Source organism: Drosophila mauritiana, chromosome 2R (assembly GCF_004382145.1).
Source record: "Drosophila mauritiana strain mau12 chromosome 2R, ASM438214v1, whole genome shotgun sequence".
Lineage (NCBI taxonomy): Eukaryota > Metazoa > Arthropoda > Insecta > Diptera > Drosophilidae > Drosophila > Drosophila mauritiana.
In genome coordinates this window covers 6,913,691-6,936,599 of record NC_046668.1, presented here as the reverse complement: position 1 = coordinate 6,936,599, position 22,909 = coordinate 6,913,691, and the positions used below count along the sequence as shown (strand labels likewise).

The window sequence follows — 22,909 nt, the reverse complement described above, 5'->3', positions numbered from 1 at the left end:
TCTGGGATAATGAAATTGATGAATGTTTCTGCCGTTGCCCAAACAACAAACAAGCGGCCCATCAGAGAGCAGGAAGCCAGGACGTGTGTGGAGTATTATCCCCTCGGAGGAGCGAACAAAAAACCAATCAAAACAAACGATAATGCTGGCTGACCCTCCTCCGCCTCCTCGCTTCCGTGTTTGATGATGAGCCGGATACGGATAATAGGGATGCCGATGCTATTAGGAGGAGGGCGGGCGGATTCGATGATGTGTTGATTGCCCCCAGATGACCAGATGAGCCGAGTCGATTGGTCAGCCGGCAGTAAAATGCGCTGCATGTGCGTATATAGAAATCAAATTAAATCACGTTTAAATGGGGCAGTAAAGTGCTGCCCTTTGAAGTCCGCCTGATTATGGAGCGTCGCCTGATTATGGGCCACCGATCGATTTCCATTCCGGCCAGGATTGACCAGTTCGCCCTCTAATTATCGTTAATTAGCCGAATTCGCGTTCAAGTTTTAAGCTGCCGGACAATTTCAGTGCCAGCGAATACTGTTCGCGAGCTTTTGTCAGCCTAAGCCCCTGGATTCCTTTATTCAGGACTGTGTGCCATTCATCGCAGCTCATTAGTTGCCCTCGGCAGCAAATTAAACTGGCCAACAACGGTGGCCGAAAGTCGATTTTCCATTCATCTTCGTTTCATTATGTTCCTGGCGCACAGCAGATAACCCAGCCCCGAGAGCGCGCCATTGACAAATTTATTTATTAACATTCGAGTTCATTAAACCAAAGGCAGCAGCTTGGCCGCCTCAGCTGGCTTTCACACGCTTGGCTGGAAGTTTGGGCCGGGCATAAATCACTAGGCCGTCGATGGATCCTTAGACCCCGCCGACTTTCGGGACGGAGCTCTATCATTTCTGGTCGCTCCGACAAACTTTTCGAGGTCTTGCCGCGAACAATAAAGTAGTTTTTAAAGCTGCGCCGAAAATTCTTTGTTGAGGGGCCACAACAACATACGCGGCTCGCTTAATCCATAAAGATTTATTTGTCGGGCTGCAGAACAAACAGATTTTCGCCCACTACGCACCACCCATCACCCACCACCCAACCCACCCGCGATTGGCCAAAAGTTTTTTAATTAAATTTCCACCAAATGGGCGGCGCATGTATATGTAAGTGGAACATGTTAAAGTTTTGCACACTTAGGGTGGCCTTAATAATCTAATTAAAGGAGTTCCGGTTTGTCATCCTGAGCGGATGACTTTGCTGGATTTAAGTTTAAATTTGGAAACGCCGAACAGTGGAATTTTCAATTAGTTTTTGTCCGCTTAATTGCATTTATCGTGGCCCGTGAATAATATATTTTACACGGAGCCAAAGCACCGAGGAACACGAAATTCTTTGATGAAATTTTCGCCTAAAAGCGGAATGATGTCAGCCGGGCAAATTGCATTTTATAACGCGTATTTCGTTTGGTCCACCTTTCGGACGATTTGCCTGCCCAGTTTCCCTCTAGTTGTTGAAAGTACTGATAGCACTGATAGCCGATAGCCCAGTTGTAAGCCATTTGAACCGCGATAAGGTCGTTAACAACTGTAATAATAACTGATCAGAGCCGTGTTTGATTTATGTACGGCTGTTTGATTGCCAGGTGAGCCATGCCACTCGGAATTCAAATTGGAAACCAGAAGCTGATGTATCCAATTTAGGAAGCCATTGCAGATGCGCATAATTGGAGTGCGATTGCTTGTGAAATGGACAGCTTCATTAGCATGCCGAACATAATGCAGTATGGTTGGACAAATTAAGGGATCCGAGCACTGAGTTAATGCGGTCACAAATGCGGGTTATGAGCTGGAAAAGGCGTATCATCGATATTTCAGTAAGTAGTTAATATGAATCAAATTAAAATATTTTGTTTTTGTATTTATTATTACTTAAATTGATTGCATTTAAGTGGCCTGCCCGGCGTAAATCCAAACGTAAAATCGTTTTCAAATATTAAGCCGTTTGTGTGCATTTTCGCCGAACATTATTTCAATCTGGCTTTATGGTATTGTAATTAACCTGATTGTTTACTCATACATGTACACTATTATTCCAGCTCAAGTAATTTAATAATTGTTTTAATTTGCTGCTCCTGCGAGCCTTCGGATGTGTTGGCTTTAGGCTTCAAAAATGTAAATTTGATTTAACAAAATGTTTGTTTAATTTAATGCCTAATTGCTTAGGCATGTTATAATTCAACTACAAAGGCTAAATATTTTAAAATTAGACTTCAAACGTTCAACAGTTGCATTCCCAATTATTCCCTAATTATTAAGCCTAGATCGTTTTGCATTAATTAATTTGTATATTTTTAAGATGCCATGTTGAAACATAGATCATTGACTCGCTCATGTCCCCTTTGTTATGCTAAGTTCCCAAAGAAGGTGCCATTCATTAGGGGTGCTTATTTTGCTGAAATTTTAAATAACTTTTATCGCATTTTGAAAATTAGTCAATTTTGAGTGTTTCGAAAATGGCCGTCCTGATTTCAAAGGATGTTGTGCGGTGCCATTCTGATTTCAACGAATTTGTATCGTGTCAGGTTTGTCCCAAATGATGGTTTGCGTGTTGGCTTAAAAGCTCTACAATGTGGATGTTATGTTAATCAGTTATACTGTTCGAAATGTTAGAATTATTAATTCGGAAATCAATCGGTTTACATTTCAATATTTACAAACTAAGTGAAATATATTTTTAATGTATTCTCCTTTATTCTTATGAATCAATCTTAAGTGTCCTTCGTTGTGCTACGTTCTTAAACAAACAATTACAATTTGAAAAGACATCTTAAGTGTGGGGCATGAATAATCAGAATCGCTACGAGTCTAAGGAAGTGGGGTGTTATGTTGATGAACTATTCCATTAGTTTAATCAGGCACAAAATAAACAGCAGAATAAGAAGAATTCAAATGGTGTAAAAATAAACCATTAAAGCGTTTCATTGATTGTATCGAACTAAATAAACGAAACCGGATTAACAGCTGCAACAATATTATGTTGTAGTAGTATTTAGCGTTTATTCGCATTGCAGCGAGCATTGTGGAAGCGTAATTATTCAGTGATTTGGAAACGAACACTATATTAATAATGAAATTTACCAGGCGGTCATATGAGAAATTGTGTTGTTCAACGAATTAGTAAGACTAATAATGGATTTACATAAAACATTCATTGGTAATGGTAATTGGGTGAAATATTCAAAATCGACATTTGTTTATTACCTGTTAAGCTTGCTACAGGACATCTAGCATGCCAAAAGTGTTATATTTACTTTAGATGAGTCGTTTATTAAACGTGCTAAATTTAACCACGCAGATTATTCGGCGAAATTGCATTTTATGCAGCGCCAGCAATGTCAACAGCCTCAAAAATCAAAGTCTATTCAGCTGACAGCTAATGGCACAAGTTCACTCCACAATTCAGATGGCAAAAGTGTCAACTTAGTTGGGCGGAGAAAAAGTTGCGGAATGGAGTGACCCTGGGACAGAGCGCAAATATAGCCGGTGGTCGAGTGAAAGGTGTCAGGCAACTGGAGTTCGAGTACGTGACTCTAATACTTGACCAAATCCATTGGCCAAGTGAATTGGCCACAAGCGCAATGGACCACAAGTCGAGCTGATGTTTGAATTTCGGTTTTCTGGCTGCGAGCTCATAAGCGGCTTATGCAAAACACCGATTCGGGTGTGGAATCGATTTAAAATCGAGTGTATCACTTACTCGACGGTTTGCAGGGCAGCCGGCCAGAATAAACAAAAACAGAAACAGATTTTAAACCCGTTTTACTTGGTGACGCACCGAATGGAGGGAATTTACGTGTGGAACTTCCCCCGGTTCCCGCGACTCAAATCCGAGTGCCATTTCGGGGCTCAACTAATTGACACTCTGCGGTTTAGGTATGATTCGCATTAATCATGGTTACAATTATTTGCATGTAATCTTGCACAAATTAGTGCAGTCGAAATGGTTCTCGACTGCGAGTGATTGATTGCCGGCGGAGCTTCTAACATTTTATCTCCAACCTCTTGCGACACCCTGTTCCCTTATCGCACCTTATCTGGTGGGAAATTCGGTCTAATTGAGGCGAGAGTTCGATGCATTCACAGCCACTTTCAGTTCATTTTGGACCACATTAATAACAACTGCCACAGGCACTTGTTTCACACTCCACAAACACTCGGCGGTCACAACTCGATGAAAAGTTAATTAATGTAACTGCCCAAAGACAAGCGACTATCTAAATCGAATCGCCAGTGTTTGTCGTTCATTACACTTCCTCGACAAGCAAGCAAGGTTCATTAGCTCGACATGAATCAGTGGGTAAGTGAGTTGGCGGCGACAACGCGGCGTATGATTAATAACAATTATCGAGATTCTGCCAAGTGAAGATGCCACGCCACCTGGTGGTCAACCGCAGACTTGCGGCCAAGTGGGCATCGGAATTAGAACCTTGACACGCCTCCGCCGGCGTCATGTTTCTTTAGCTGCCACAAAATAAGCCTCGGATGCTGATATTGGAGGCGATCAGAAACATCTGAAATGTCGGATTTATGCAAATCCAGCGGCATCAAACCGAGAGCGGAGAGCTCAAACCTGTTGCTGCCGTCGCATTCATTTCATTTCCATTCCATTTCATATTTAGAAGTTCGCGGTCCGAGATTTTAGTTTAGTTTTAATTGCGCTCGTAAACGGTTCACTCCAATCCGATCAGCTCTCTAACGGACACCCGTTCCTAAAAGCCATTCAAATTCCCTTTTTGGGCTGTCGAGATTGAAAAGTAATATTCAATTCAGGTAAACTTTGCCACATCTAGTGCCCTTCGCAGTGTCGTTGTTGGTGGTAATTTTTACTCTATCGCGGTTTTTGCATTTAAAAATTGAATAGCAGACATATTGCAAATAAATGTGAAAAGCTCGACACGGAGCTTAATTAAAAGTCATAAAGTGAACAGTCAATAAGAAATTTCCATCAAATATTGATCGAACAAATTAATCAGCCAGGTGTAGCGACTAAGGGATGCCCAATATGGAATAAGTGTGAACTCAATTAAGCCAGAATGTGTACACTTGTTTGTCAAATGAATTCAATCGCTGCTATTTGAATCCATTGAGTGGCTTATGTTTTTTAAACTTAATGCCTTCGCTCAATCAGAGTTCTTTAACTTATTAATGCCATCAAGTAAATGTTTGATTTTCATACTCGTCTTCGGGAAGAATGAAGGCCAACGAGATTCCATTTTTAATTAATTATGCCAGCAGGATACGAGCCAGTTCCTTCGGCCGTAATTAACCACATGTGTATTTCATTGGCTTCCACCTTGACTATCTTTTCCCACCCACACTTCGATTCTCCGGCCATTTTCCGTGGTGGTCAAATATTTTTTTAACGAATTAAAGCGGACCCGGAGGCAAAAACCCTTTTGCGAAGGGGAAAACATTGAACGCAAATACGCATATCTATAGAAATTACATTTTAATTTAATTGAAATGCGGCTGCGAAATGAGAGTGCATGTCCAACCCATTTTCCGCTAGCTATGTAGATTTGGCTGAATAATAAAATAAATTAAAAACCGGAAACTGGTCAAAACCTTAACCGCCAAAAGGTGGTATCGTTTGAACTTAAAGTATTTTGAGCACGTGTTCTTTAGAAGATTATTGCCGAATAGTAGCTTCAATCCTTGATTTAAGAGTGCATATGCCTGGACTCTAATTAGCCCCTCCTAATTCAAAACAGATAAAACTAAATAACTGCATTCCGCAGTAATTGGAATATAGAACAACAGCCGGTTCTCAGAAAGCGCAGTACCGCGATTCCCTCCAATTTTTTTTAATTTGCTTTGTCCTGAGCGGAAAACTTATAAAAATGCTCGGCGGAAGCGTGAAATTGCGCTGCGAGCACACATGATGCGTGGGCGGTAGTGGGCGGAAGTGGGTGGAAGTGGGTGATTCACCGCATTACTGCAACTGATTGTTGGTAACCAGACAATGCAGCTACTGCCAACTAGTGCAACTTCGCTCATCAGCGATTTCAGCGTGCAGCATGTGGCACCTATTTGGGTTATCGTTTTGTTAGTTAAATAAATTATGGTGAATGTCGTTCGGGGAAGGGCCTCTGTGCTTCGTTGGCACAAATTGCATTTGCAAATTAAGTACGCATTTGCAAAATTATAGCTGGCGCCATAACATCGAGTTAAGTCCGACCAGCGAAACGTGAGCGTGTCGGGGTACGAGCGGAGTTAGTGGAAATCATAGAGAAAATTGCATCATCAAGAGCCAGCAGCAGCAGCACTTCCCATGCATTCCATGTTGATCGTGCATATTTTACCATTAATACGGAACCCAACCCTTCCAAAAGCATTCTGCCCCATTCGATGTCGTGTTCGTGGTTGTTTGCTGGCATCTCGACCACTAGCAAAGAATTTCCATTAGGCTGCTTCTGAAGTTCAGTTCACTATTAGTTGCATTGCAGAGTTATGGGAAATGGAATCCAGATAGCCTTCCTTTCAGTCCGGAAGACAATAAATTATAATCAGAATGGGTAATCAAATAGGTCACAATGGCATCTGTTCTTTGGCATGGCATCTATGCTTTGAGATGATAAAGACCTTGTCATGGGCAACCAACCAACTTTCAAAAACATATCTCAGTATTCAAATCATTTGTTGGCAGTATTTGAACAGAATTTAATGATTTTTATTGGTCCGATTTTACATATGAAAAAGAGAAACTACACTTCGGTTATATGTTTTGATTACCAGATTCATCTTAGTGCATTAAAGGCTTAAGCTGCCGTCTTTTGCACAAAAATTAATGCTCAGATTTCCGTAATTCGATTTCCATACACGCTGGGCCAAAAAAGCAAACTATTTACACTTGATTACAAAGTTAAGCACACGCCCTCAAACGCAACTGCCGGAAAAGTGGAAAATCGAGTACATCAACAAGTGCACACACACATAAAGTGCAGTGGGCGAACGGAAAACGCACTCGCACACTGCGCCAAAAGACAAGGCAACCGGAAAAGGGCGGAAACGCGGGAGGGCTGCGGCGGGAGGGGAGGCGGCTAGGAGGTGGCAGAGCGGAAATGAGCGGCAAACACGCGTCCCACCGATGAAAAGTGAATAAATATTTAAAGATTGTCGTAGCCGTTAGTAGGGAGCCAGCAAGTGCATAAGCGGGTCAGGACTTGACATTTAGCCCCGTAGAATTGGCCACATAACCGGGGCGGCTGGGAGTGTGTGTGCCACTTCATTTCCGTTTCCGTGCACTTTGGAGCTGCGTTATGAGTGCTCCCCACCTGGCTCCTGGCTCCTCCGCTTTTGTGTTTCGCACATTGTTGCTGCATCTTGTCGGCAGTAAAGCGTGGAAATTAGTTGGGGCGGCGATGGCGAAGGCACCTAAGTTTCAGCCAGCTGCATAAACGTGGCCACAATGTTGCAGCTGTGGGGAAAGAGCTTTGGCAGGATCAGGACTCATTCGGCTCCAAAGTTTTGGAAAATGCTGTTACTTAAGCCATTACTGTTTCTAGTACACGCCTAGGCCATTTAATATTATTTAAGCAATAAGTAGTATTTTAAACATGGAAGCATTTATATTTTTATCTAAACGTAGTCAAAGCCTGATCAGATCCTTGAAACTTACCAATTATAGACTGCATATTTATTTTCAATTTCTGTGCAGGCTAAAAATATCTCATTCACCATCAATCAAAGTGATGGATGCGCCAATATTCCCATCAAGCGATATCAACAGAGCCACAACTTTTACACTTTTTATTGTCAAACTTCCCTTGTGTTAGTAGCCTGATAAATTGGCTTAAGTCGAATTCAAAGACAAATTAAGGACTCAAAAAGTCAGTCTTAACTCTTTAAAATCAAATTTTAATTTATTTTTATCACGCTTTATTCTTTAGCTCGTGTTCTCTTTGCTTCTGTTAACCGGGGACTCTCTTTCGCTGTTAAGCGGCGACTGTGCCGAACAGGGGAAATTTTAACAGAACTGTGAGGTTAACGAATCACGGCCATGTTGCGTTATTAAAGTGAAAGTAGAAATGATTTGATTGAACAGGGTCGGATATATGTACGTAAATATGGTCGGGAGGGGTGGACAACTCAGCCCACCTACGATACGATGTTATTATTGTCATTTTTATTGGTCCCGAACTTCCGTTGGAGTAATGAAAACGTTTACGTTTGCATTACGCCGCTGTGCTTATTTTTATATGGCCGAAATTTTGGGCCAAACTTTTGACGCACTCGTCCACATAAAACCAGTGTCGCGTCGAAATAACTGGGGCATCGTTTAGTGGCGGGGCTTGGGGTTTTCCGGGTTTCAGGTTCCCATAAAAAATCCTGCGGGGCCTGATGGCATTATACATTTATGATTGACATGCCGGTGAATTGGGTATTTAATCGAATTTAAAGAACCCACTCGCCTAAAGCAACTTAGTTGGCCATCATCAACGAGCCAGAACCAGCCAGAATTATCTCCTATTCAGTGTTATCAGTAAAATGGCCCAGTTCCATTGTTTTCACTTCCACGAAGCCCGTGATTATGGTGCAAAGGAAGTGCTGCCTGGCTGTGAATGAATCAAGAACGAGAATCAGAGATTAGGCTGAGTGGGAGTTGGATTATTTTCATTCAGATCCAATCGACGACGGATCTGGCATTGCCATGATTGCTCATTTCGAACCATCGTTGCCTTCACATGATTATCCCTGCAAAGATACGACGTTTAAACAGTTTTTACCGAATTAATTCGTTTTTCGCCATAGCTAGACCTAGCTAGGCCTCACTCACTGGCCATAAAGCAGTTATTCCCTAGTCCATAAGTGGGCCATAAAAATATTTCCTGGCCGGCGGCGAAGCGAAATTTATATACCTACCGCGATGGCGCAGGAATAATATTTTATTTTATCCCTGCCACATGGTGGTAGATTTCACTCCATCAGGCGAACTACATGGCGCTCTTTCATTTTCGGCTGATTGTTGCACGCTGCAAAGCTTTGCCGGGGGGCATAAAGTTCGAATGCCACAATAGTTTCGCATCCCGTGGATCCGCTGCATTGTTAACCCTTTGACGGCGCCATAAAGGCCAGGTAGTGTGCCGAATGTCAATGGGACTGGATACTGCATTGTATTCAAACCTATTGCCGCGGATGGCGGCGGAATCAGATAGTTCGCGACAGCTTCAAATCAAGGCTGTCACAGCATTGCCACCATCCATTGTTCTCGGCGAACACAGGATTTGATTTGGACGAGTGTCAAAGGTTCCCGGCTGTTCTGCTGCCTAGTCAAGTTTGCCTCTTTTCCTGTGGAAAAACACTCATTTGGCCGTTTTGGCCGGCTTGCTGCCTAATTAACAGGCAAAACTCCAGACTCCGCAGCCACATAATTGATCTAAAGTTAATTGCGAGGCATTAATGCCTGACGAGGCCAACATGTGCGGCTAAGTGCCAAGTTGTTCCGGCCAGGACTCGGATTCGGGCGTATTTATTTGCTGTGTGTCAGCGCCATAAGTCAATCTATTTGTTTGGCCCAAGTCCACAGCATGTACATATGTGAATTTTCCCTTTTTTGGGCGGTGATTGATTAGTTTTGGATGGGCGCAAGGTGCGTGGGGAGTGGGGAGTGGTTGCTCCTTTTTTGTGTAAACAAGAACCTCAGCATATGCCGAAGTCGATTTATCAAATCTAAACAAATGTGAAACAAAGTTGAGGAAATGCAAATTGAAGTTTTCAGCGGAGATTTATGGGCCAGCATCCATACACTTCAAATGTAAATATGTATATTTAATTTCGCACCCATTTCACCGCCACTTTCGGTCGACTGTCTGTCGTCTGTCGGGCAATAATTTAAGTAAATTACTGGTCGGCCGCATAAAACCGAACAGAATCATTGTTATCAGGCCCTGCCCAGTGGACTCTTTCCCATTTTATATAAAGCCGGAATGGTCTTTAACGAGCCAACGTCATGTCCTGGGGCCTGGCTCTGTTTAATGCTGTAGTCCTTTGAAGGTATGGAGTGGTGGTGCGGAGGGTGGTGTGCATAAAAAACAAATGGCTGCCCATTTCGGTTGCGCCCATTTTGATGATTATGCCAGATTTTCATTTAGATGATGAACGATGATGCTCCTCGTTGACCCAGCATTAGGTGAAGCGTTCTATTGGCGCACCCCTTCCCTTTAGGCTGTCAACAAGCCATTGAGAGTTCACTTTTTATGGGCCATGTTCTAAATTTCAAGTCACTTCCCTGTCTGCTGGCCAGCTGATAAAGACAATGCCCAATCTGCATGTCCCTCTGATTTCGGACTTGAGTTATGGGTAAGTGCACTTGACACTGGCCAATTATCATATGCATGCAAGCCAGTGGTGTTCGTCCCACACTGCGTATGATGAATGTTTTCGCTGTACTCTGGTAATTGTTTCTCTCTGATTTACGGCTCCGATTTCGATGGTCGGGGCCTTTTCAAATTGATGGTTGGGCTAATGACGAAGTCAACTTTTGGCCAATTAATTTGGCCACGCTCCACGGAACGCCGCAAGGTATGCAAAATCAATTTCCACTTAAAGCCCCGAGGTGGGGTAACGTTTCAATCGGTTTGTGTACCACCAGCGATTTACATTAAGACAAGACAATTGCCGGGGGTGCGGGTGGGCGGCTGTGCAGCCACTCAGAAGTTGGCAAACAAGCCTTTAACATCGTATCAAAGGTGTAAAATTTCATAAAGTGTCGTTGGCAGGGCCAAAATCAAATGCAAACAAAGTCAGTGAAACGTTTTCGGGCATCATCATCCCACACACCCACAATTCGGGGCGTAGACAGGCATAAATTCCTGGATGTCAGACGGGGTTCGTGCTGTGAGGGTGCCCAAAGGATTATAAGTTGCGAGAGTGTCCTTGAGGCAGAAGCATTCCCGAGACTTTTCGGGATATGTGTGTGGGCGTGGCTGGCGCTTCGCAAGCGGGCTTATTGCAAAACCCAAAGCTCCGAAAATGTATGGCCGAGACGAAAGGCGATATGAATAACTTAAAGCTGATCCTGTGGACTTGAGTGAGCAATCAAAGCAGCGGGACTTCGAAGGGTTCGTTTTTGTACTCGAATGGGTTAGAAATTGGCATATCAGAGGTTCTGAATGCGAAATATTCTCGTCCCAATAACCCAGTTCTGTTTCAGCCAACAAAGCGCAATTTAAAACGTATAAATGATTCTACAAATCGATGGAGAACATCAATTGCGGAAGTCTAGCGACTGTATCATATTAGGTTAATCAATTAATATAAAAGCAGTAACATTGACTAAATGTAAAACTGCTAGATGTTCAAATCGTTTTACATTCGTTTCCTCACTTTAAACTACAAGGAAATCGTACATCAAAGTCAACCAACTGCTTAACATAAAACTTTCAACGGGCTTAAATAGCTTATATCAGCTGGGTTTCTTACATAGATGGCTTATAAAATTAGTTTTGTGCTTATTTAAGGAAACGAAATGAAGAACACAAATACTAGTAGCTAGAAAACTTGAGGAACCATAACTCACTGTCCTACAGAACAGAAATCTTTGTTTAGCGACGCTGATTGCAGCATGCACCATCTGCTTTCATTTTTATGCCTCAATTGTCGATCCTTAAAAGACCATGTCCCTGGACATCCTTCTCCACTTGTCTGCATTCAGCTGGACTTTGCTAACAGAATACCAAATGACCGCTATTGTGTTCTACAGGGCCTGCTGACTCCTGACCCCGAACTGGACATGGTTTACCCCAGTGACACGTCGGACGCCAACAACGAGGAGCTGGCGCTGGAGCACAGTGTTGCACATGGCAATGTCCACGGCAACGGCACTGGCACGGGCAGCTCACCCGGGACAACAACTGCTCCGAACGGGGACAACAAAGTCAATCAGCGCCACTACGAGCCGGCCGAGCGCTTCATCATCACCAAGAACGTGGTCGTGATAGGCCTGGCTTTCATGATTCACTTTACGGCCTTCCACGGCACATCGAATCTGCAGAGCTCGGTGAACGCGGATAAGGCCCTAGGCACCACCACGCTGGCCGTCATCTACGGCTCGCTCATACTGTCCAACATCTTCCTGCCGATGACCGTGATAAGGTGAGTGGACAACGGTGGGTACGAGGTCACACACTTAAAAAAGTTATTTGGACTAAGTTCTCAGAGTTAAATTAGTGGCAATTGCAAATCATTTGATATATGGATTGTTCATAGTTCACTGACATTTGCTAAGTCATAAAAACCTAGTCATAGTAACCTAGTGTCTCCGACAGACCTAGTGACCTCAGCAGAGACAAATCTTGATATAAATATCTTGATAGATATTGATCAATTATTCTACAGAGTAAATAGAACGGCTCATTGCAAGAATAATTAACATATCTTGCTAACATAATAGTAAAAGACTTTGGAGCAAGAAGATAGAGATCTCAGATAGGGAGGCGGAATATCATATCATCTCATGAATAACATACACTGAATAATGTTATCTTCGTCGTACCCGATGAATTTTCAATGGGCTATAGACCGAACCTGAATGTGTTTCAGAAGATGATCGGCTTAGGAAACAATCGAAAGAGTACTCTTAGCATAATTGCCAATTTTTGTTTCGCATTTCCTGCGCCTCGCGAGTGGATGAGGCTCCTCTCGCGACGTGTGGCATGCCATAAAAGTTTCGGTGATTGTCTGGTGGTGTTTTTATGGGGATTTTATGCAGATGTGACAACGGCGAAAGCGCAGTCAGCAGACGCCCCGAAATGTGTGACACCGAGCGCATTTGGCTGTAAAAATGTCAACAGGAAGTCATTGGATTATCACAGGTCCTTGTGCCGCCCCGTCCCTGTTCCCGAATGTATCCCCAATCGGGGCGGCCGGATAGCCACCCACGTCTGACATTTAAACAAATCGCTAATTTATAGCGAGCCCCGCTTCACTTGGCTTATTCGAGGCACGAACTGCTGGCTCAGGCAACTTTAATCAGTTAACTCGATTTATTTAGATTTATGGCCTTGGGCCCCGAAATAAATGACCGCCTGCTAAGCATGTGCCACTTGCCACTCGGTGCTCACCCACCCTCTGTGTTTCCTATTTTTCTACTTTTCGATGTGCTTGTTTCATCAACAGATGGTTCGGTTGCCGGTTGACCATGGCGCTGGCCCTCTTCGCCTACATGCCCTACATAGCCGCCCAGTTCTACCCGCGGTTCGAGACCCTGATCCCGGCGGCCCTGATGGTGGGTTTCGGTGGCGGGCCGTTGTGGTGCTCCAAGTGCACCTACCTCTCCACCGTCTCAGAGGCACTTACCCAGGTGCGGGGCAACAAGTCGCGCAAGGATGTGAACACCGTCAAGTTCTTCGGCCTGTTCTTCATCTTCTACCAGATGGCCCAGGTGTGGGGCAACCTCATCTCCTCCTCGGTTCTGACCCTGAGTGCCCCTGCTGCCCAATCCCCGGCAAATGGTTCATTCGAGCTGGATGTTCAGCGGGAACTGGAGAGAACCAGGGTGGCCGAACTCTGCGGGGCCCGTTTCTGTCCCGGAGTGGGAGCAGAGGCCAATCCGAACCTGGTGCCCCCAGCACCGGAGCAGATCCAGCTGCTCAACTCCATCTTCCTCACCTGCATGGCAGCGGCTGTGGTCATGATGATCTTCGGCGTGAGCTCCCTCAAACGGTAAGTACACGAATGATTCTGTTTTATTTGACTGGTCAAACTGAAATATTAATAAGTTATATAATAATACTGGCTTGGAAATATAGCTTCCTTCCGAAATTTAATCACCTAATCTTTCAAGGTCTAATAATAATATTTATATATTGATATTTTTTTCTTAAATTAAGATTTTTAGATTTTTGATTGGTCTTTATTCATAAAGGATTTAAATATGTAATATAAGCTTGCGATATCTGAGACATAATAGCATTTTCTCCAATTAATGATCCACAGCTATGGAGTAAAGCGCGGTGATACTGGCGACGGAATGTCGGGGCTAAAGCTCCTCACGGTGACCATAAATCTTCTGCGGAAACGTCGCCAGATCCTGATGCTGCCCATCACGATGTTCATCGGGCTGGAGGAGGCCTTTCTGGCCGTGGACTTTACCCGTTCGTTTGTTGCCTGCGGATGGGGCATCTCTCGAATCGGGTTCGCCATGATATGCTTTGGCGTGGCGAATGCGGTGGCTGCCGGGATCGCAGGCGCGCTGGTGGAGCGCATTGGACGGGTCACCCTGGCCGGACTGTGTGCCGTGGTCAACCTTTGCCTGCTCACCTACATGTACAACTGGGAAGCACGGGAGGGTGACTATATGAGCTACTGCACCTTTGCGGCGGTCTGGGGCATCTGCGATGGAGTCTGGCTGGTTGTGGTCAATGGTGAGTGAAGCTCGGACTAAGGCTTGTTGCCAAGATTGGGTATTAAACTAAGCTATTTGCAGCTTTTTATGGCATTCTGTTTCCGAACCATCTGATTGCCGCTTATAGCAACTTCCGACTGTGGGAAAGCACTGGTTCTGTTATCGGCTACATCATCAGTTCGCAGCTTTGCACATCCACGAAATTGGTGATTTTGATTATTTTTATTTTAATAGGCTGCGTGGGGTGAGTTTCCAGTTTGAATTTCTCGTATTTTTAACTGATGTTCGTAAACTTTACTTCAACAGGTATGGCCTCATCGAGTACCGCGTTTGGCAGAAGCAAAAGAACTTGGAAGTCATGCTGAGTGACTGATTAGCTCCTTAAGGCTAATTCCATATCTTGCCATTTTAATTTCTGGTTAATTTTACCTATTCCACTAACTCATTTTCGTTAAGGGAAATGGATATAGAGCTTGAATCGGATTCAGAGATAAGAAGTTGTCTTATGTGATATTGCCAAATATTGTTAGGAAATTCGTTGATTTCGTTACTGAATAAAACAAAGTTTGTTTTAATTTTTTAAATAGTATTTTTTATTACAATCATTTAAATATTTGTTCAGTTGTAGCTGTTTTCTTGCTATATACCATTTAAATTTCGTAGTTGAAAATTTTTTCGTTTCTTTTCCATCATAATTTTTGTAAGTTGCTACATAATGTTACTTAGTCTAAACACTTGCTGTCTTTTAGCTTTCTTTTGTTCTTTTTGAGTGCTACCATATATAGTTATCTTAGTTTTCGAGTCTGAACTGGCTAAATACTAGGGTTATAATTTGTTTTATAAATGGTTGAAATCAGATTCGTTTCAGTATACAAGTTTAGCCAACGCATTAAATGCAAATATTTTAACTCATCACTTACGAACTCTACAGAATTTCTTAGACTGTGGGTCACACATAGATTTTATGCAGTTTTGGTTTAAATGTTTTTAAACATTTAGTATGTAATTTGTTAGGTGTATGAACTGGTTTGCTTTGTTTTCTTTTTGGAATGGCACATCAATCTGATAAAATTTGGCCTAAAACTGCACAAGTCTGCTTTGGGGACTTTATACTACCTTTAGGCTATTTGGGATATGATAAGTGTTAAGTAGTTACTTAGTTGGCTAAATATTCAATTGGATTGGGTTCTTGGGTTTCGGGTTGCGGTTCGCTTGCGTAAGCCGATGTCCTTTGTAAATGCTATGACACACAGTATTACTTTACATGGCCTAACTGCTAAACTCTAGGGTGTTGTACAACTATCACACTGTAATACACAATCTCTCACGCACACACTCGTTTGCACTCACACTTAGACACCTAGCTATATACACGGCCCATCTATTTACAAGGGCCCCTGGCCCTATACCATTCCCTTGGACATCATGCGAACGGTGTTCTTGAGGGCCTGCCGTTTGTTGCAGAACCAGATCCGGATCACTTCCCGCTCGTATCCCAGCTGATGGGCCAGTCCGGTGATTTCGGTGCCTGTTCGGAGGAGGGAGGAGAGTTAGCAATGGTTCCGGCCGCCTCTACTTCTTGTAACTGAAAGTTACCACTCACCCGAAGGATGCGTGTTCCGCTCGAAGTGGGCATTCAGGAGCTCCAGAGCCTGCGGCGTGAAAGATGTGCGCCTCTTGCGCTTCTTCGACGGCTCCACGCCGATATAGTCGGTGAGGTGGTTCTGACCCGATTTGTAGCGGTTCCAGTGGCTAAATCAAGAGAGAACACAAGTTAGTCGGGGTTGTCGCGAAATGGCGCCCAACGTGGGGCAAAACGGCGCGTGGAACTGCCTCCATACTCTCACCTCTCTTCGGCCTCCTTCATCCAGCGCTCCAGCACAGGCTTAATCTTCTGTGCGCTCTTTGGTGTGATGTCCAGCTTCTCGAACCTGCGGTTGGGAGTGGTATTTGGGAAGAGGTATGTAGAGAATTAGATCCTGGATCAGATCGCTCGATGGGCTTGTGCAAGCCCGTTATAACGCAAAAGAAACGTAACTAAAGTGCCAGGACATTGTCAATTAGCATTCTCTTTCGGTTCTCTTTTCGGGTACGCTCTTTCTTAATCGTTCAGTGGAGAAATTTTGTTTCACTTCGCTTCTGCTGAGCTGATGAAACTCTGCTCGTTGGCAATGCCCTGGCCAATTTTGGGAGCGCATTTATGCAAATTAAACGTGAAACAAAAGAAATACATGGCGAAATGAACAGGTTAATGAGCCTTGCACTTTAGTTAGGTTTCTCTTGGACTACACACACACACAGCGTACACACATCCTCTCAAGGAGGCACACATACATGTTCTGCTGCTGCGTCGACAGTTGAGCGGCGTACATCTGCGCAGCGAGTGCACTGCTTGCATTCGATAGGTGGCATTCGACATTCGACAGTTGGCATTTGACATTCGACATTCGATATTCGGTTTTCAGTTTGCGGTGGGTGGCATTCGACATTCGATGTTGAGAGAGAGAGGAGTTAGATAGAGTTGGCGTTTGAATCGAAAAAATAAACAAATAAAATAAATAAAATTAATTTAGCATTTAATTGGTTTGTTGTCTGTTTTTCGTGGTTAATTTAGCATTTTTAGATTTGCTAGAAAATGTCCTGGCACTCTTCGAAAATTGGTTCCAGAAGTTTACGAAAAACAAATTAAGGGAAACATAAATATGTGGACTTAAGCAAAAAATATTGTTGAGGAAAATATAATAAAACACGATTGCTTAAAGGGGAAAGTAGCCAAAACGGTTGTCCTAATGCGGTTCACCTTCTATTATCACTTTAAATAAATCAACATTGTCATTAAAATTTTTGGTTTTTAACCTTTTAAACATTTCTTAATTGTCGGTTAACATGAAAACGTTCAAAAAGTATCTGTAAGTATGCTGCAATTAATTTCGATACGGAAATTGTCAGATGGTGTAATTTTTGTGGTATACTTTAGAGTAATTTGAAATCTTTTAAATCTTCTGATATCCTTATAATGGATTGAATGTTATATTTCATTTTTTATTTATAACACCTAAATGATGAAAGCACCTAAACATATATTGTTCGCACTGCATTATAGACCATAATATATCAAAATGAAAGTGGAATTTCTACTCTCGTGTTGTTTTTCTTGACCAAATCTTACACGACTAGGGTTGTCCATGCATATCTCACCTGCAAATGGCACTCTGGCTGTAGGCCGGACCCTCGGTGACCGATAAGGCCTGGCCCACCTGGGTTTGTGTGAGTCCCAGGGACAGGCGCCTCAGCTTGAAGGCCTTGGCGAACTCTTTGATCTCGTCCAGATCGATGCCGTCCACCACGTTGGTAGTGGCTTGGTTGATGGTGGGTTCATCTGGGGGAAGATAGGAGAACAAGCTCGGTTAGTAGAAACTCCGACTCTGCCATGCATGCTTAAAGTCTAGCTATTAAATGGGAAATTAGCTTAGATATCCGTCTTCGCCGTAAGTCCATGCAAATGACTTCATAAATTGCAGCCCCGTCTTGGTCTTAATTACAGTTAATTGCGGTAATGGCAAAACATTATTGCAGTGCAGCCCAGGTAAATTGATAAAGCTCACGGCGAAGACACCTGGCAGGTTGTTCTTGTCTATTAGGCAAGTGCGAAACTCACGGCTTTTATCTGCCTAATTTGTTAGCAGCAAGCCTGCAGGATGCAAACTACTCGCGTAGAATTTTGATTTATTTATTAATGATATGCAAGAACGGAAAGACAAGGGTCCCAGGCAGCAGCAACCAACAGCCAACAGCCAACTGCAACTTCAACGGCAGCCTTGTGTTTTAGCGGTAATTAAGATGCGAGAACGGATTGGAGGCGATGGATGCGGATGGGAAGGTATAGGGATGGGATGCCAGGGTAAAGGATCCGCACGCTCTGGCAGCATCCTTTGCGGGCCGTAACTCAAGCTGTCGTCGCAGCTAGCTGGCTTTGTTCGCCCGGTGTTGTTGTTTGCTGCAGCGTTTGAAATATGTCATTAAATGCGGAAGACATCTTAAGTTTTTGTATGCATCAATTAGTAGTAATTAAGCCGCATATTGTCTGCAATTTGTATGCGCAAACGATGCGATGTCGCAATCGAGACTGCTCGAGGTGGAAGCCATCCAATCCTGATGACTCCACTCTAATGGGTGCTGGGGCCTTGTCTTCAGCTTGTGCTGATTGCATTTTTAATGCATCCAAAGTTTCAATTAAGGCCCCCACTCTTGAACGTAGATTGGGAATCTAATCAATTGAAAATGCCCTAACAAGAGAGTCCATCCACGTCTATAGGGTGCCCATAATCTGCCCCCGGGCTAATCCCATCAGTTCGGCTTAGAGGTCTCGATTCCAGCCTGCCGTCTAGCCTCAAAACCTAATCCAATCCCAGATGCGGAGCGTGACAACGTCAACGCAGCTGCTAATTTGCCCAACACTTTCGGTTGACATCTCTCAACTTTGGGCAATGCGTTCTCGCTAGTCTTGTTTAGCTGCTCACCTAATCCCCAGCCCCGGAACGCTGCATCAATTATGAATCCCGTCCGTCGCAGGAAGTCGTGTAAATGCACGCGAAACTTTTCGCACACACGCCAGAAGACACGAGACGGCGGGTGGAGTCGAGTTTCAAGTTGATTTTCTTTTGGAAAATTACATAAAGTGCAGTCAACTTGTTAGGGCTTTTGGCACTGCCAGCAAAGTTGGCTTTCGACGAAAATTTCGTTAATTAATGTTGGCCAAAAAGTTGATTTTCGCCCCGCCTTTGTGCGCATATCACTCATACGCCGTGTTGCACTCGAGTGTGGCTCTTAAAATATCAAATCATCATCAGCTCGCTGCGGACCCCAATTATATGTGTACAACTGCGGAGGGCACTCGAGCTTCGTGCCTCCGGCTCATTGGGATCATTACACGCTGAAGGATGCTTAGAACAGTTTTGGGGAATTTGTGTGTGAAATTAATGCTAAGCTAGGAGCTTGGGGTGCTTTAAAATCGGGCTGCAAGCCGTTCGAACCTTTAATATATGGATTTTTAATAAATTGAAATTAAAACTGCGCAAACGCTGTTGCAATAAGCACTTTACATATGCGAACTATTATTAAAGTTAAATAGAATTCTAACAAAGGGCTTGCAACCCATCTCTAAAGTATTTTAGTAGAAGAAAGAATCGATCTTTACTCACTCGGTGAATCCATGAGCAGGTCATTATCATTGTCGTTTCCATTGGGCGACAGGTGTGGCGGCTCGCTCCTGGACGATGGACTCAGTTTGAGGGGCTGCATGTGGGAAACACTCGACGTGGATGGACCCGGTCCAGGTGAATCATCGCGTGGCGAGGCGGACGAGGCCCTCGTGGCCGTGGCCGTGGGAGCTCCCAGGGATTTTGTAATGGTCAGCTCGCCATTGGAGGCATTCAGCCTGGAGGAGATTAGTTAGAAACAACCATTACCATCACGGCTGAGTGTAACTCACCTGTTTATGCTGCTAAGTACGTTGGCCGTGGCACTGGATCCCGCCGCTGTTGGTGCTCCACAACTGCTAGTCGAGGTTGCAGTTCCGGAACTGGGTCCGTTGCCCAGGTAGTCCCGCTCCAGACGCGGAGATCCGCCCAGCGATAGGGGGTGGCCTTGGGGCGAGTGGGTGCGGAACAGCGGGGAAGTGTAGCCTCTGTCGCTGATGCTATTGGCCGCCGAGTTCGAGGGGGCGGAACTGGGCGGTGAAAGTCGCCCGGAGGGCAGACTGCCGCCATGGTGACCTGCACTCGAGCTGGACGAAACACTGGCCCTGGTGGCCGTCGCCGTAGGCGTGTGCGAGCGTCTTTCGTGGCGCTCCTGGCGCTCAAGTCGCTCCAGTCGATCGTGCCGCTCGTGGTGCTGGCTGAGATTCATTCCCGTGGTTGTGGACCCGCTACTGCCGCCCATCCTGCCCTGCGGACTGTGCTTCGGTGAGACCGTCGACGATCCCCGCAAGCTATGTCCAAAGTGGTGACGGGGTGGCGGTGCCGGCGGCGAGGTGCTGGCACTCAGCTCGAGAGGCTTCAGGTCCATTTGCGGAGCGGTTAGCTCATCCGGATGTCGCAGACTGATCTGTGGCAGCGTGGAGGAGACCGCCGAAGTGGACTGCGTCTGCAGGTGATGGTGCAGGTGCGTCTGAGTCTCAGGCTTGATGTGCAGTTGTTGCTGCAGCAGAAAGGCGGCTCCAGGAGGAGGAGGTTGCGGTCCCTTGGCGGCCAATCCGGGACTTCCGCCTGTGGGCGATCCGGCCGTCGGAGATCGCTCCGCTGAGCGCCTCAGATCGGCGGCCAGGTGAGAGTGCGGCAGGTGACCAATTCCCAAGTGCTGCTCCCGTTCCCGCTCCCGTTCTCGTTCTCGTTCCCGTTCCCTCTCCCTTTCCCTCTCCCGCTGCTGCTGCACCTGCTGCTGCTGTTGTTGCTGCTGATGTGTTGCAGCTGCCGCAGCAAACAGTTCCGGATGCAGAGCCGTGAGCAGCTGCTGCACGCCCGTCGAAAACAGATTGGGCTTGAGTAAATTCGTGGGTGTCTGGGCCAACTGAGGCAGGGCGGTGGCATGCTGCAGTGCAGCCAGCGAGGGCGGTAGCAAGTCCCGCTGTTGCTGCTGCTGTTGTTGCTGTTGCTGGTAGCTCGCAAAGGCGCCGAACGCGTTAGGCAGAAACTGCTCCGTGGTGGGGATCTGCGGACTCACCGGGATGGTGAGGATGGTCTGCACGGCAATGCCTGTAAAATAACATCTATATGTTAGTAAAGGCTTTCCGTAATTAGGATCTAAGATACGCCCTTTTCATAAAAATTTTAAAACGGAAACCCATGTGAAATCCATCTTAAATCTCTCCTTTTTCATACTTTAGATCTGAATTTGTTTAAATGCATATATAAAACCAAACTTTTTCTAAACAAGCGTTTTCTACCGCTGTTCCAGCTATTACGTGACAAAACTAAGTGCTAGATACAGATTCCACTTTAGTTTCCTATAAAGCAGTATTCTGATTTATTCGTAGAATCAATTAGCAATTAAGTTCTTGGTATAAATTGTTCAAATCAGCATTAACATAAATTCGAAAACAAAAGACTTGATGGCAATTTCAGCTCAGCTCTTCAACTTTTGTTTTGGCCTCTAAGGTTAAGCATTTTATTAGTCGCTTTGGAAAGATTACAGCAAATCCTTTTTCGCCCCACGCGAGGAGGAAATTGAAAGTTGCCCTAATCGCTTTACGAGCTTTTTATGCCCCGTGACTCCGCCAACCACGAGCTGCGCTGAAAGTCAAGCCAAGTCAACTATGCTATTGATACCCAGACGAGCAGACGGACAAGCACAACTACTACAACCCGGAGAACTCAGCCCGTGAAGCACACACTCACCTTGGGCTGTGGGTATGAGCAGCTGGGCGCCCTGGACGCCCTGCACCAGCTGTCCGGAGGCAAGAATCAGCTGGGGCATCTGGGCGCTCGCCGGCGGCGCCTGCAAGGAGGGCGGGGGCGAGGCGGTGGCCGCCGCCAGGACATTTGCCAGCGAGGAGGCGCTCAGGGGGTGGTGCGGGGAGCTGCTGCTGCTGGGATTATCCGGCTGCTGCTGCTGTTGGGCGGAGCTGGTGCCGGAGTTGGCGGCCGATCCGCCGGAGCCGTTGCCGGAACTGCCACCCTTGGCGGTCTTGCTCTTGCCGCCATTGTGGGTGGGCGAGGTTGGTGCCCCCGATGGTCCCGTGGTTGCTACGGGCTCACCGCCCACGCTGAGGTTCAACGGCGAATTGAACACCGAGGCGGCTAATCCTTGAAGACTTGCTAGTGCGGCGGCCGTGGCGGGATGGTGATGGTGGTGCTGGTGGCCGTGATGCGGATGCGGATGCTGCTGCTGTTGCTGCTGCTGCTGTAGCGTGGCCAAATTTTGTAATTTTTGCAAATTTATCATGTCTTGCACTGTGGGATTTTGAACAAGAGTCACACAAAATGTTGTCATTAGTTTTTGTTGCAAACTCCTTGCCGAATTGGTGGAGGGAAGTTGGGGGAGAGGCTTGGGTTTTGGATTGCCTGCCAGCACTAATTGCCAGTTTACTTTGGCCCTGGCCGGGTTTTTGGGGATAAATGACTGTGTCGGGGCGGAACTCAAGGATGGAAACTCGCTGTGCAAAGAAGTCTTAGATAAATTATAGAAAATTAGTCTGAGGGAATTAGAGCGTTAAATGCAAATGCAGCCAAATAAGGTTAGCCGTATATGTCGAGTGCACATAAAACCAGTGTTCTTTTGATCATTGTTGTTACTTGAAACAAATACAATTTAGAACTGAAACAAATTAATCAATGCCAAGCTAGCAAACAACAACATCTTTGCATTATTTTATTTTATTAATGGGGTACGGATTATATACATACATATATATTGAAAGGAGTTGAATATTTTAATATGTCCGATTACTAATTCAAATTCTAAAATATAAAATGGTCGAAGTAACATTGTATTGTCTAAAACACTTGGTTTCAATGCG

General features: G+C 45.0%; 2 protein-coding genes across 4 annotated transcripts in view; one reads left to right on the top strand and one right to left on the bottom strand.

Annotated features, from left to right (window-relative positions):
• Positions 1–4,320: 4,320 nt before the first annotated feature.
• LOC117138228 (UNC93-like protein) lies at positions 4,321–14,978 on the top strand. 2 transcript variants are annotated; one of them, XM_033300174.1, is made up of 6 exons: positions 4,321–4,347; positions 11,752–12,143; positions 13,167–13,712; positions 13,986–14,413; positions 14,476–14,638; positions 14,701–14,978. In XM_033300174.1, the coding sequence occupies exons 1-6, from the start codon at positions 4,336–4,338 to the stop codon at positions 14,765–14,767; spliced, it is 1,608 nt and encodes a 535-aa protein (XP_033156065.1). In that variant the 5' UTR covers positions 4,321–4,335; the 3' UTR covers positions 14,768–14,978. The 2 variants fall into 2 exon arrangements, with proteins under 2 accessions (XP_033156065.1, XP_033156066.1); XM_033300175.1 differs by lacking the exon at positions 4,321–4,347 and adding an exon at positions 4,703–4,820.
• Positions 14,979–15,089: 111 nt separating this feature from the next.
• The window catches only part of LOC117138227 (alpha-protein kinase 1), a 68,089-nt gene continuing 60,269 nt past the window's right edge, over positions 15,090–22,909 (bottom strand). The window contains exons 4-11 of one of the 2 annotated variants that reach the window (XM_033300172.1): positions 21,789–22,343; positions 19,886–21,146; positions 19,596–19,831; positions 17,593–17,773; positions 16,729–16,785; positions 16,242–16,325; positions 15,998–16,146; positions 15,090–15,922 (exon numbers count right to left, since the gene is read on the bottom strand). In XM_033300172.1, coding sequence (XP_033156063.1) covers positions 15,798–15,922; positions 15,998–16,146; positions 16,242–16,325; positions 16,729–16,785; positions 17,593–17,773; positions 19,596–19,831; positions 19,886–21,146; positions 21,789–22,343 — 2,648 coding nt within the window. In that variant the 3' untranslated portion in view covers positions 15,090–15,797. The remainder of the gene's footprint in view (positions 15,923–15,997; positions 16,147–16,241; positions 16,326–16,728; positions 16,786–17,592; positions 17,774–19,595; positions 19,832–19,885; positions 21,147–21,788; positions 22,344–22,909) is intronic. The other variant, XM_033300173.1, reaches the window with a different exon arrangement.

Coding starts and splice junctions, on each gene's coding strand:
- LOC117138228 (XM_033300174.1), top strand. Junction 14,414..14,475: donor CTGGCTGGTTGTGGTCAATG/GTGAGTGAAGCT, acceptor AGCTATTTGCAG/CTTTTTATGGCATTCTGTTT. Junction 14,639..14,700: donor ATTTTAATAGGCTGCGTGGG/GTGAGTTTCCAG, acceptor TTACTTCAACAG/GTATGGCCTCATCGAGTACC.